Genomic DNA, 12,815 nt, shown 5'->3' on the forward strand with positions numbered 1-12,815 from the left:
TACTATAATGAGTAAAATTAATATAAGGTGAACTGGGAAAATAAAAAAAGTTTATTATAACTATAACGAGCTTCGCTGTAACGAACTTTGACTGTGATTAGTGAAAATAACATCAGGTTTTACGGTCATAAAACAAATTATGATAAATATAAAAGTCATAAAATTAAAGAAGGACTGTCAAAATATTTAAACCACTCAGTGTATAAAAATCAAAGTGCGAAACAAGAATTAACAAGAAATTTAAAATTATAATTTGAAATCAAATAGAATAAATTGTTATTAGATGAGTTGACGGTAAAGTGATGTAATTTAAGGTTGATAATAATCTTGATTGAACAATTTCATTTTGATAAATATTCATAAGTTTACGACAAAATAGTAAATACATATGTGAACGAAATTTCAAAAATTAAAAATGTCCTTCAAGCATTAACAATTTATAACATGTGATTTAATAGAATGTTTCGAAATTAATTCAGTTTTTTTGTCCTAATGAAACAATATAAAGAAAATTGTAATTGTACTACTTTGATATATGAAGACAATGACCTTACAGAAAAAATATTAATAGATACATTAGCCACGAAAATATTAAAATAGGATAGGTCCAGCCAAAAAAAAATTACTATTGGCTATACGCAATTGTTTCAGGGCCGGAACTATGATAGTGTCAGCCAGTTACTAAAACAAGAAATAATATTCTGGCCAACATAAAAAATTTGGTTATGTTTTAGATTACCGTATATAAATAATTTGAATTGTGTAATATGCAAATCCGTGTTGATTACTAATAAAAATATTTTAAATTATTTTTTAGTTTCTGGTAATTGAAGTTTTGCTAATATTAACTGTTAATAAGTAATAGACAATTAAACTTATTAAGTTAATAAATTGTAAAATTTTTAAAAACAATATCGCTCTTCTTTTTACGATTAGTAATTTTTTTTATTTTTATTTTTTTTTAACCGTAATCAAGATTTTTTTTTTTGTAACAATAGATCCTTTCTTTCGTTTAGTAATTTTTTTATTTTTTTATTTTTTTTTTGCAATCAGAATTTTTTTCATTTAGTAATTTTTTTTTTATTAAACAATTTATTTTTTTTAACGATAGATCATTTAGTAATTTTTTTAATTTTTTTTATCATTTTCTTTTAATAGATCATTTAGTAACTGTTTTTTATTTTCTTAATAGGTCATTTAGTTATTTTATTATTTTTTTTTTAAAAATTTTTTTAACAACAAGTCAGATTTTTTTTTCATTAAAATATTAATTAGTAATAGTTACTTCCCTTACTTTTTTTGCTTCCTGGTAACTGGCGTCATTCTAATACTATTAAATAATAGTTCTATCGATTCTTTTAGTAATAACAATAGGCTTTGGTGATAAGAATATTGTAACAATAGATTTGATAATGGAAATTTTTTTTTGACATAAATTTTTTTTAAGTAGATTACTATGATATAATCTCTGTAATAATACATTCGTATGATGTTATTCTTGGTGATGAGAAATTTTTTTTTTTTGTAACAATTAATTATTCAGGATTGATAGTGATGAGTCTGTAAACATATAAATAAACCATAAATTCTATAATACTGCAACATTTGTTTAATATTATAATATTTGTATTAAGTTATTGTTTAATCATATTGTAAATATACCTCACATTATTGTATTGTAAATATTGTAAATATAAATTACTGTATGTTCAGTATTATACAAAAATTAAATTGTTAGTCTAATATTAAATACAAATCTACATAACTACTTCAGTTTTTTTTTAAATTTTTCTTAACGACCTCTCGTCATTTTAAGAAGAAAGACATATGTTGATGATATGATTCTTGATATGTTGTTAAATCATTTGCCATGGCTTGTCGTCGGTTGAGTTTTTTAACGCTCTCGTCCCATGATATGCTGCTTTACGTTTGTATTTGTTTTCTTATTCGATTTGTTTGATTAGATCTGCTTTACGTTCTTGCTGATTAATGGCAGCTTTCGCTGCAGATTTTACTTTTTTTTCAAGATATTTGAACCAACCAGTAGAACTGGGAGCGTAATATATTGCATCTTCGGGTGAGTAAATAGGTTGTGATGGAATGTAAGGACGAAGACGGTTTGGTACAAAAATACTCAACTGTGTGAATCGGTGAAGAAGATCCGGTCTCATATTCTCATTAGGATTAAAGACAATAGCAATTATCTCAGATGTAGAAGCAGGTGTAGTGGTAGAAGCCTCAGGTGTAGCTATATTGAATGCGTTTACGCGCCTGTATGCTAAAAGAAAAAATAGGAACCAGGTATTGATAATCCTGAGCATCCGGTAACTAGTCTTTTTGGAATATTTCAGATGTTTAATGGGTTTATCTATATATTGTGATTCAAGGAAAAGGAAACGATGCATCTTCGCCATGATTAATTTATCTTCAAGAGTATCAGGTGCGTTAGGGTTCCCCGAGTTTAAAAATTCTTTTACACTGGCGTTGGAATCTTTGGTATTGTTTGCGTCGAGTACGTGCATTATTACTATAAATATGTTTAAAATTGATAAATTTCTTCCTATACATAAACCGGTTGCCATGAGTGAATACATTTTAATGACCATTCGCTTGATATTTGACACTATATTCCACGCCCAAGCGTCGCGAATAAATTCGTTTTTCAGTATGTGAGCGCCAAGTATTGAACAATTTGTTTGCATGAAAAATCTTGTTGTTCGGATGTGATTATGTAGTCGAAGTAACTTTGATATCTTTAAATATACGATACTTGAAAAAATGTTTTTGATGTTTAACGCAAGCACGTCTATCATGTGACATTATAAATGGGCTTGGGGTGGATATCATATAAGTGTTGCAAGGAACATAAATTCCGAAATAAAATCGATAACAATTGTAAGAGAAATTAAAAAAAAATTCACGTTGATATATTTCTATTTGAATCGCTGACTGCATGTGAGATGATACGGTCCAATAATTTTGAGCGTGTTAGGTTGAAATATTTTTGTTGGGTACGTCGTGGTAAAACTTTTTGTAAAGAAAAAAAGTGAGAGTCTGGTACTAATTTGGTATTTGTGATTGGAGTATTTGCTTGTTGATTTATAACGAATAGGTGAAGTGTTCATGTGTGTGTATCTTTAAGTGGTGTTTGTATTACGATCTGCTAACTCAATGAAGAAACTTCTTGAACGTCTAATTTCGTAGATCTTCCAGAGTGAAATGTTTTCAGGGATACGAGCAGAGGATTTTTCGAAGGAGGAAAAGTGATAGGTTTTGAAAAGGACATAATAATGAAAGTTTTGTATATAATAAAAGTACGGTTAATATTTATATATTAAAAATTTTAAAAATATGGTCAGAAATAAGAGTAAAACTCTTTTGTCCGCACTTGGGTAGTTGGTACTAGAAGTTTTAAAATTTCTACCGCGCCATTTTATAAATTTTGAAAAATTGTGGAAAGAGTTTTTTTTTTTCGGTAGCCCTACGTAAGATCTTTATGCAAATTCAACATGTGACTTTCATAAAATAAGCAATCATATGACTTCAGATCAACACAGTAATTTTTTTCATGCCCTATTAACTTTTGCATATTATCATCACTACGTTAGATGTTATATATTAATGCATTATTAGACAATCCCAATTATATGACTTTTTAAAAATTCTAACATGATATTAGCAAAAAATATCATTAATTTTACGTAAATCCAATCTCTAACTGTGGCTAAAACAGAATGTGATTAAGCAATATACAGTATTGCTTGGGGTCCTGAATGAATCTTCTACATTAATAAAACCGTTCCTATATATATGAATTATATGATGTAAATGATGTAAATGATGTAGATGATGTAATGATTTTAATGATTTTTAAACGACTTCATTTTAAATTGTGACGCAAATTTATATTAGTATCGTCATAAAAAAAATGTATATATATATAATAATTTTAATAATTTTATAAATGTCTATGATATAGTTAAAAGTATACCGTAACACAGTAATCACGCGTAAACTATATAAAATTATTCACCTCGTAATAACCGTATGCCTTCTAAAGACAATGCTGATCTTTATCACGTTTAAACAGGTAATCACTAATCAGCCGGATAATTTATAACTGACGGATTATCAAGTAATCATTAAATTAACCGTCAATCTGCGGATTATCATTCGTTCATTAAAATAAGATCAATAATAAAAATTTTTGATTGATCAACAAAATTTTTTGCCGGTTTTTTTGCTGTGAAACATTACTTGATTTATATATAACTAGGTGTAACCCGTCGCGCTGCGCCGGGGATAAAACTTCTTAGTATTTTGATAATAAATATTTACAATATGGTAAGGTTAGACTAATAAATTTATATAATTTATATAATTCACATATTTAATTCTATTTCATCATTTTAGGTCCTTTAGTTCTTCCAGTAAGGTTCAGTTGTTTTTCACTTTACATTTCGTTTCTTACTCATTTTTTTATTTTTTATTTTGTTTCTGTTTCATATTTCGTTTTTCACTAATTTATTTTATTTTTTTTCAGATATTTTAGTTCTTTCAGTTCTACAATTAATAAAGGTATTTTTTTTATTTTTTTATTTTTTTTATTTCGTTTTTATCTTATATTTCATTTCTTACTAACTTCATTTTTTGTTTACTTTATGGTTTATATTTTACTTTGTTTCCTCATGATCACTTTTTTATTTTTGTCTCTCATCATTTTTCACTTTATACTACTTCTCATTATTTGTCTCCCATTATTTTCTATTACATCTTCATTTTCCATTATTTCATTTTCTCTCCTATTTACTTCCCATCATTTCTTTTGTCTCTCAATCACTAGGACCCCGAAATATATATGTAGAGGTCAGGTCCAGAAGTGGTCCAAAATACGCATTCTTTCAGGGCCGGAATTACGATAATTTCAGCCATTATCTAAATTAGGAAATATTATTTTGGCTGGGATTATCCATAAAAGGAATGATCTACATGATTTTTTGACTCAGTATACGCAAACTCTGACCTAACCCTTTTATGTATATTTCGGGGTCCTCAATCACTTCTTTTCATTTCCATTACTTCTTTTCGTCTCTCATCACTCCTTTTTATCTTTCATCATTCCTCTTTGTCTTCCATCACTTCTTTTGTCTTCCATCACTTTTTTTCGTCTCTCATCACTTTTTTTCGTCTCCCATCACTTCTTTTCGTCTCCAATTACTTCTTTTGTCTTCTATCACTTTTTTTCGTCTCCCATCAATCCTTTTCGTCTCCCATCACTCCTCTTCATCCCTCATCACTCCATTTTGTCTCTAATCACTCCTATTTGTCTCCTATCACTCCTCTTTGTCATCCATTACTCCTTTCCATCACCCATCACTCCTCTTCGTCTCCCATCACTCCTCTTCGTCTTCCATCACTTCTTTTCGTCACCTATCACTTCTTTTCGTCACCCATCACTCCTATTCGTCTCCCATCACTCCTTTTCACTTCTCTTCGTCTACAATCACTCCTTTTAGTCTTCCATAACCCCTCTTCATCTTCCCATCACTCCTCTTCATCTTCCATCACTTCTTTTCGTCACCCATCACTCCTATTCGTCACCCATCACTCCTTTTCACTTCTCTTCGTCTACAATCACTCCTTTTAGTCTCCCATAACCCCTCTTCATCTTCCCATCACTCCTTTTCGTCTTCCATCACTCCTCTTCATCTTCCCATCACTCCTCTTCATCTTCTTATCACTCCTCTTCGTCTCCCATCACTCTTTTTCATCATCCATCATGTCCTATTTTTCCTTTTTGTTTCCTATCACTTCTCATTACTCTTTTTTACTCCCTTTCTTCTTCTATTACTTTCCATTACTCCATTGTTATTTCATTTTTTTTATTGGCATCTTTCTCCTTGATCATTGTCATTTACTTATCTTTTTTATTTATTTTATTCATTTTTTCAATTGCAGCTAAAGCATTGATATTTGCTTTAATGCGCGAAATTGCATTAATTGAAGGTAATGAACGTTCTTTGAAAGATAAAAAAAAAAAAGAATTAAATTTAACAAAATAATTTTTTACTTTTTACATAATTATTAGGACCACCTGGTACCGGTAAAACTGTAGTTGGTATTGAAATAATGGAAGTATTATTGGCCGAAAATAATCGAGCTAGTGCTCCTACCGGGTCAGATTCAGTCAGGTTTGGAGAATATATCCGACTCGACCCGGCAAAAATAGAAATGATCCGATTTTAACCCGACCTGAGTATATTTAATTCAAATAACCCGGGTTAGACCCGAAATTTTCATTGGATAATATACTGTATGCTTAGTAATATATCAAAAATATTTTTTCAAATATAATTTTTTCAATAACGCAAGGTAATTGATCTACAAGATGATCATAAAGGTCACACAACTTTTTGTTATTAAAACTAAAGCTAAGCACGAATTTAAAGATATCTTCAATTTCTGTTTATTTATTGCTTTATATTTGAACTATAAAATCGAAATTATATCACTTGCTTTAACAGAAATTTGACTATACTTTATATCTGCCAGGACTTTAAACACATGCATGCTCTAATTGTATCTGCTTTAAGACTACATCTTTTTGCAGCTATCAAATCGGTTCCACTGGAAACTACTGGAATGCTGGTTGCTTTATTAATCATCAAAATCAACTTATTAGTTAATGTAATGTTAATAATTAAAATAATAACATACCCAAAATTGCAAGGTGTCTTTAGCAATTTTCGCTAAGTGAGGATATACTACCTCATTCATCTAACAAAATTATATAACGTAATCAATATTAACGTGTAATCGATATGTGATCAGTGATTTTAATGATCATCCGGGTCTAATTCGGGTCAAAACTCGAGTCAAGGAAATGAATGACCCGACCCGACGGGTCGGGTCATGCGGGTCACGGGTTATTAAAATTGTTAGTACCGACCCGATTTAAAATTCACTCAGATTGAATTATCCGGATTAGACCCGAATTTTGCGGAGCACTAAATCGAGCAAATATTGGTCCTATCTCACCATTTGTTTTACTAATCATGCTCTTGACCAGTTCTTGGAGGTAGTTTATACTTATTTATCATTAAAAATTTTATTCATTTTATTTCATCTAATTTAATACGCATTTTTTTCTTTTTATGATTTATAGCATTTACTTGATAAAAATATAACAAAAAGTATAGTGAGATTGGGTACTCGAACAAAATCCGAAAAAATTAAAAATTTTATGCTAGGTAAAGTTAAACCTAAAAATAGTGACATCCCTATATAATTAGAAAATATTGAAGAAGAAGTTCGGGATATAAAAACATATTATAAAAGTCGCATAATATGGAATGACGTATCTGAATATCTAAAGGATACTCAGAGATTTTTATAATAAATTTAGTAATATAACTCATATTGATTTACCTAGTTGGGTCTTGGGAGCAAATATTATTGAAGAAATTGATGAAGATTCTGAAACTGAAGATCTTCAAGAGAGTTGTGATGAAGAATTTGATGATGAAGAAATTGATGACGAAGAAACTGATGATGAAGAAACTGATGATAAAGGTTTTCAAGATAGTAATAAAGAAAAAAATGAAGAATCTCAGAATAAATTTATTAAGGCTCAAGGAAGGAAGATGCACGAATTTGAAAAATGGTTAATTGGGAAGATATTAAAAAGATCGAAGAGAGAAAAGATCATTAGTTAAATAAAGAAGAAACGGATTCAGATGGTGGTGAATTTATCAATGAAGAATTACAATTTGCAAAAAATTATGAATAACCAAACACTGATCGTTCTTTGAATGAATTATTAGAGGATTGTTCAATTTGGAAAATGTCAAAAAAAGAAATACAAAAACTTCATGATTATTGGCGTGCAAAACTTGATGAAGAAAGATTATTGAATTTACAAACTAAGCATGAAGGATGTCATCAAGAGTTGAATGATATTTATGATGGAACGCCGTCAAATATTATTAAATAGTGATGTTATTGGTATGACAACAAGTGGTGCTGCTAAATTACAAAATTTAATTAAATATATTGATCCTAAAATCATTATTTGCGAAGAAGCTGGTGAAGTTTTATAAGCTCATATTCTTAGTGCGTTAACTCCTTCTACTCAACATTTAATATTAATAGGGGATCACAATCAGCTTCGACCTAGTGTTCAACATATTCTCTTAGTATGGAATCACAAATAGGAGAAAATTATCAATTGGATAAATCATTATTTGAAAGATTTGTTGATGGTAATATTGCAATTACAATTGAAAGAACTCGACTTTTAACTCAGAGACGTATGAGAAATGAAACTTCTGAATTAATCACACGTACAATTTATGAAGATTTAGTAGATGGAGAAAACACTGCTAAATATCCAAATATATGTGGAGCTCAGCATAATGTATATTTTATTGATCATAATCACCCAGAAGATAGTTTTGGTGATTCAGGGACACAATCTCATGTAAATATGCATGAAGTTAAAATGGTTGTAGAAATTGTTAAATATTTTGTTAAAAATGGATATACTGGACCTGAAGATATAGCAGTGCTTACTTCTTAATCAGGACAATTGGTCAAAATCAAGGATGCTTTATCTAAATCATTTTTCGTTGAAATTGATGAGAGAGATGCAGAGAAAATTGCTGATATGAGAGAGAAAAAAATATCAAAATAATACTTCAAAACCATTAAATCAACGAGTTACTTTTAGAACTGTTGATAACTTTCAGGGTGAAGAAGCAAAAATAGTTATCATTTCATTAGTTCGTAATTGTTCTGGTAAATATAGTTCTATCGGATTTCTTAAAAGCAAAAATAAAAGTAACGTATTATTGTCACGTGCTAAGGAAGGAATGTATCTTATTGGTAATTCTAAGTTGATGGCATCAATGCCATTTTCATCCCAGATGAATCCAGGGGGTTTACCCCAGACTTTTGATCAGTATGGCGGCTCATATTAAACTGATACATTTCCGGTTAATTAAAATTTTAACTGGATTTTTTTTATTCTAATAAATTAATACTAACAAAAAAGAGTATATTAATTGCGGTTATTACCACTCTCTTAGCTACCACAACTAACCATTTCTATTAGATAATTTTTTTTTATTTTCGGATTTTACATCTAGCCTAGCGTTACCCCAAAAAAAGCACTGGTCACGCAACCATGTAAAAAATCATCACATCCGTAATACTAATTAAATTTAAAATTTTACGTATGTATAAAACTTAGCAATACATGAGGGACTTAGTTTTTTTCGAGTTGATAAATTCGTCACACCTTATCTGTCACCGCACTGTTCACGTGACAGTGCATAATGCCGGCCACCAGTGCTTTTTTTTGGGGTAAACGCTAGGGTAGTTGGTAAAAACTGAAACTACCTTTTTAATCTTTTTTATTAATTTTTTTATCTCTTCGGCTAACTTTAACCAAAATTTTTTCTTATTCTTTTTTTATTATATTTTTATTGGGTTTTTTTAATCGGAATTTATCAAAATTTTTGTTAACCCAAAGAATATTATTATTCTTTTTTAGTTTAGATCGGATCAAAACTATAATCAAATTAGAACTATGTCCTACAAATTTTTTGATGTTCGATGAGATTTTTTTTAGTCAATGATATTGTTTCTGATTAATAAATTCGTGTAAAAATTTTTTTTTTAGTATCAACAAATTTTTTTTTAGTTAGTTTGTTTTTAATTATATAGATACATAACAATATTTACCTGCATATTATTTTATTTAAATTAATTTATATTTTATTACTCTCATAATCTAATTATTAATCAAAGTGAGCTTCTAATTGTGACTAAAAATTTAATATTATATAGTAATACTACTACTCCAGGTGCGAAGCAACGGGCAACTGCTAGTTTCAAATTAAAAGAATAAAATGATTGATAAATTTAATAAAATATTTATTTAGAGTAATGTATTTACTATTTTAAATAAAAAAAAATAATGTAAATTTACATTTTACAAATTATAAAAATTAAAAGATTTTAATTTATTTTGTGCTTTCTTAAATCCTTGTTTGGCAGATTTTTTATACCAATAAATTGCTTTGCCAATATCCTTTATAATTCCAAATTCATACATAATACCAAGCTTATATTGTGCCTCACTACTTCCTAAATTTGCTGACTTTTGATATAATTCAAATGCTTTTTGCTTATCAATTTTAGTTCCAATGCCATAATTATAACAATGTCCTAACATTGTTATTCCACCTGAACATCCTTCTTCAGCTGATTGCCTAAACAATTCAATAGCTTTATTATAATTTTTTTCAACACTAATTCCATCTTTATAAAAAAGACCAAGATTATATATAGCCATTTTGTTCCCATTATTTGCAGCTTTTTCATAATAATGAAAAGCCTTTTTTGTATCTTTTTTAATACCTATTCCATTTTCATAAAAATAACCAATTCTTAATTGTCCATGTGTAAAATTTTTATTAGCAAGTTTTTCTAAATAATCAAAAGCTAATTTTTCATTTTTTATAGTTCCATTTCCACATTGATAACATTCACCAGCAAAAGTTTGTGCTAAAAGATGATGTTTTTCTGATGCACTGATAAATAAATTAAATGCTTTCTTATTATTTTTACTTGTTCCAATTCCAAAGCGTTTTAAATATCCAAGTAAAAAAATGGAATTTGAATTATTTTGATTATTTATTAACCAATCATAAATTTCTTTTGAATTAGTATTATAATTATTAAAATGTTCAATAATTTTTTTTTTTAATAATTTAGATTCAATACCAATTCCTTCATTAAATGATTTAAAAATTAAATCATTTATTTCATCAATTATTATGTCAAAACCTTTTTCAAATAAAAGTTTCTCTCGTTCATTTGATATTGTTATAGGATTAATTTCTTTTAAATTTATTTTGTTATAACATCGGATAAGTTGAGATGACTCTTCTTGTTGTGATTCTGAATTATCATTAAATTTTTTATTACTTAAGAATTGGACATTTTCTGTTATATCTGTTGTTGTAATGATTTTTTCTTCAATCAAATTATTCCATTCATTCGTATTTTCGGTATATTGCATTTTCTTATTATCAGGCATATTGAAATATAATAATTGGCAAAAAGTTTTAAAATGATAGGAATGAAATATCAAAGTTGTAAAATTTGTACGGTAACGAAATCAAGCTCCTTTTAACCGAATATTGTCGCACAGCGTTAATAGTATCACCAAACAAAAAAGCTGACAATCATTAGCCGCAGTACCGCAGTATAACTTGCCGCAGAAATGTCATATACACGTGATTTGATACCGATCAATTCACACAACCGAATTAGGCCTAAATATTTTTTGGGTTTTTAGGTTGAACGCGAATAAAAGAAAAAAGGAGCATATTTAACTTTTTTTTTGTGCATTTCTTTTACGTATTTTTTTTTAACATGCCTTCTCAGCAAATTCAAAGTTCCAAAATAACTAAACAAAATCCAAGAACGAATAAAATGACAAAACCAAGTACTTCAAAACTAGAACATTTGGCCCAAAACCTTTAGCTCCAAAACCTTTAACACAATTAGTTCTAAATCCTGTACCTATTCCTCCACAAAACCAAATGTCCTCAGGCTTTAAAATGAGTTATAGAACGGATACTTTTACACTAAACTTTCAATATCCAGAAAATTAAAACAATGAAACTAACAAAGAATTTGAATATCCTTTACATAAAAATAGTGGAATTGATAATTCATTTCATGAAAAACTATATCAGTTGACATTTTGGACACGGAAACTTAAAGTTTTAATGAGAAAGATTCAACAGTTAGTTCAAAACCTTTAGCTCCAAAACCTTTAACACAATTAGTTCTAAATCCTGTACCTATTCCTCCACAAAACCAAATGTCCTCAGGCTTTAAAATGAGTTATAGAACGGATACTTTTACACTAAACTTTCAATATCCAGAAAATTAAAACAATGAAACTAACAAAGAATTTGAATATCCTTTACATAAAAATAGTGGAATTGATAATTCATTTCATGAAAAACTATATCAGTTGACATTTTGGACACGGAAACTTAAAGTTTTAATGAGAAAGATTCAACAGTTAGTTCATATTAACGTCATTATAGTGATGCATAATTAATTGCTTTTAGAATATTAAAGAAAATGAAAAAACGTATGATGGAAGAGAAAAAATGTTGAATCTCAAGTTGTAAAAAGATGGAGTGATGAAGAAATTGACATTTTATCGTCATATTTAGAAGACAATTACGAAAAACTTCAGCAAGGTAAAAATCCATTATGTACAATTTAATTTCTACTGAAGTTATTAAGACAAAATCAAGCAAAAGTATTAAAGGCAGGATTAAACGTTTATTGGAACATATGAAAAAGTGAAAAAACAAAATGATAAAATAGGTCTAAAAGAATTGGTATGACAAAATGAATAGAATTACAGGTATCATAAAGCATTAATCCTTCTTATATTTCAAATGTCTCTACAAGATATATCAGTGATAGTGATAAAGTAGAAAAAGGAAATTAAGTCAAAAGAGATACAAGAAAGTAAAAAAATTCTATCAAATCTTTGGTTAATGTTATGAATAATATTATTCAAGCAAAGCTCAGAATATCTGAACAAAAACTTCATTAGATCGCGAGAAAATGAAATGGAACGTGAAAGAATGAATAAAGAGTTTTAATTGCAAGTAGAAAATTTTGAAGTTGAAAAGAAAAAATGGTAATTTGTAAAAGAGTAATCATTAAAAAAATAGAATTACAGTTATCACAATGTAATAACTAATTGTTGTAGACAA

At 28.4% G+C, this 12,815-nt stretch overlaps 4 protein-coding genes across 4 annotated transcripts; 2 read left to right on the forward strand and 2 right to left on the reverse strand.

The window, feature by feature from the left end:
• Positions 1-1,943: 1,943 nt before the first annotated feature.
• On the reverse strand, positions 1,944-2,171 carry OCT59_024314 (uncharacterized protein; the record flags this gene model as incomplete). The annotated part of the gene is made up of 1 exon (XM_025331801.2): positions 1,944-2,171. One exon carries the CDS (start codon positions 2,169-2,171, stop codon positions 1,944-1,946), a length of 228 nt encoding a protein of 75 aa, XP_025182183.2.
• Positions 2,172-5,981: 3,810 nt separating this feature from the next.
• OCT59_024315 (uncharacterized protein) lies at positions 5,982-8,099 on the forward strand (the record flags this gene model as incomplete). The annotated part of the gene is made up of 4 exons (XM_066135343.1): positions 5,982-6,006; positions 6,089-6,191; positions 7,406-7,663; positions 7,994-8,099. 4 exons carry the CDS (start codon positions 5,982-5,984, stop codon positions 8,097-8,099), a joined length of 492 nt encoding a protein of 163 aa, XP_065991374.1.
• A 98-nt stretch (positions 8,100-8,197) lies between these two features.
• On the forward strand, positions 8,198-8,578 carry OCT59_024316 (uncharacterized protein; the record flags this gene model as incomplete). Its single annotated transcript, XM_066135344.1, has 1 exon — positions 8,198-8,578. One exon carries the CDS (start codon positions 8,198-8,200, stop codon positions 8,576-8,578), a length of 381 nt encoding a protein of 126 aa, XP_065991375.1.
• Positions 8,579-9,994: 1,416 nt separating this feature from the next.
• On the reverse strand, positions 9,995-11,104 carry OCT59_024317 (uncharacterized protein; the record flags this gene model as incomplete). Its single annotated transcript, XM_066135346.1, has 1 exon — positions 9,995-11,104. One exon carries the CDS (start codon positions 11,102-11,104, stop codon positions 9,995-9,997), a length of 1,110 nt encoding a protein of 369 aa, XP_065991376.1.
• Positions 11,105-12,815: the final 1,711 nt, after the last annotated feature.

The sequence above is a fragment of the Rhizophagus irregularis genome, chromosome 4 (genome assembly GCF_026210795.1).
Source record: "Rhizophagus irregularis chromosome 4, complete sequence".
NCBI lineage: Eukaryota > Fungi > Glomeromycota > Glomeromycetes > Glomerales > Glomeraceae > Rhizophagus > Rhizophagus irregularis.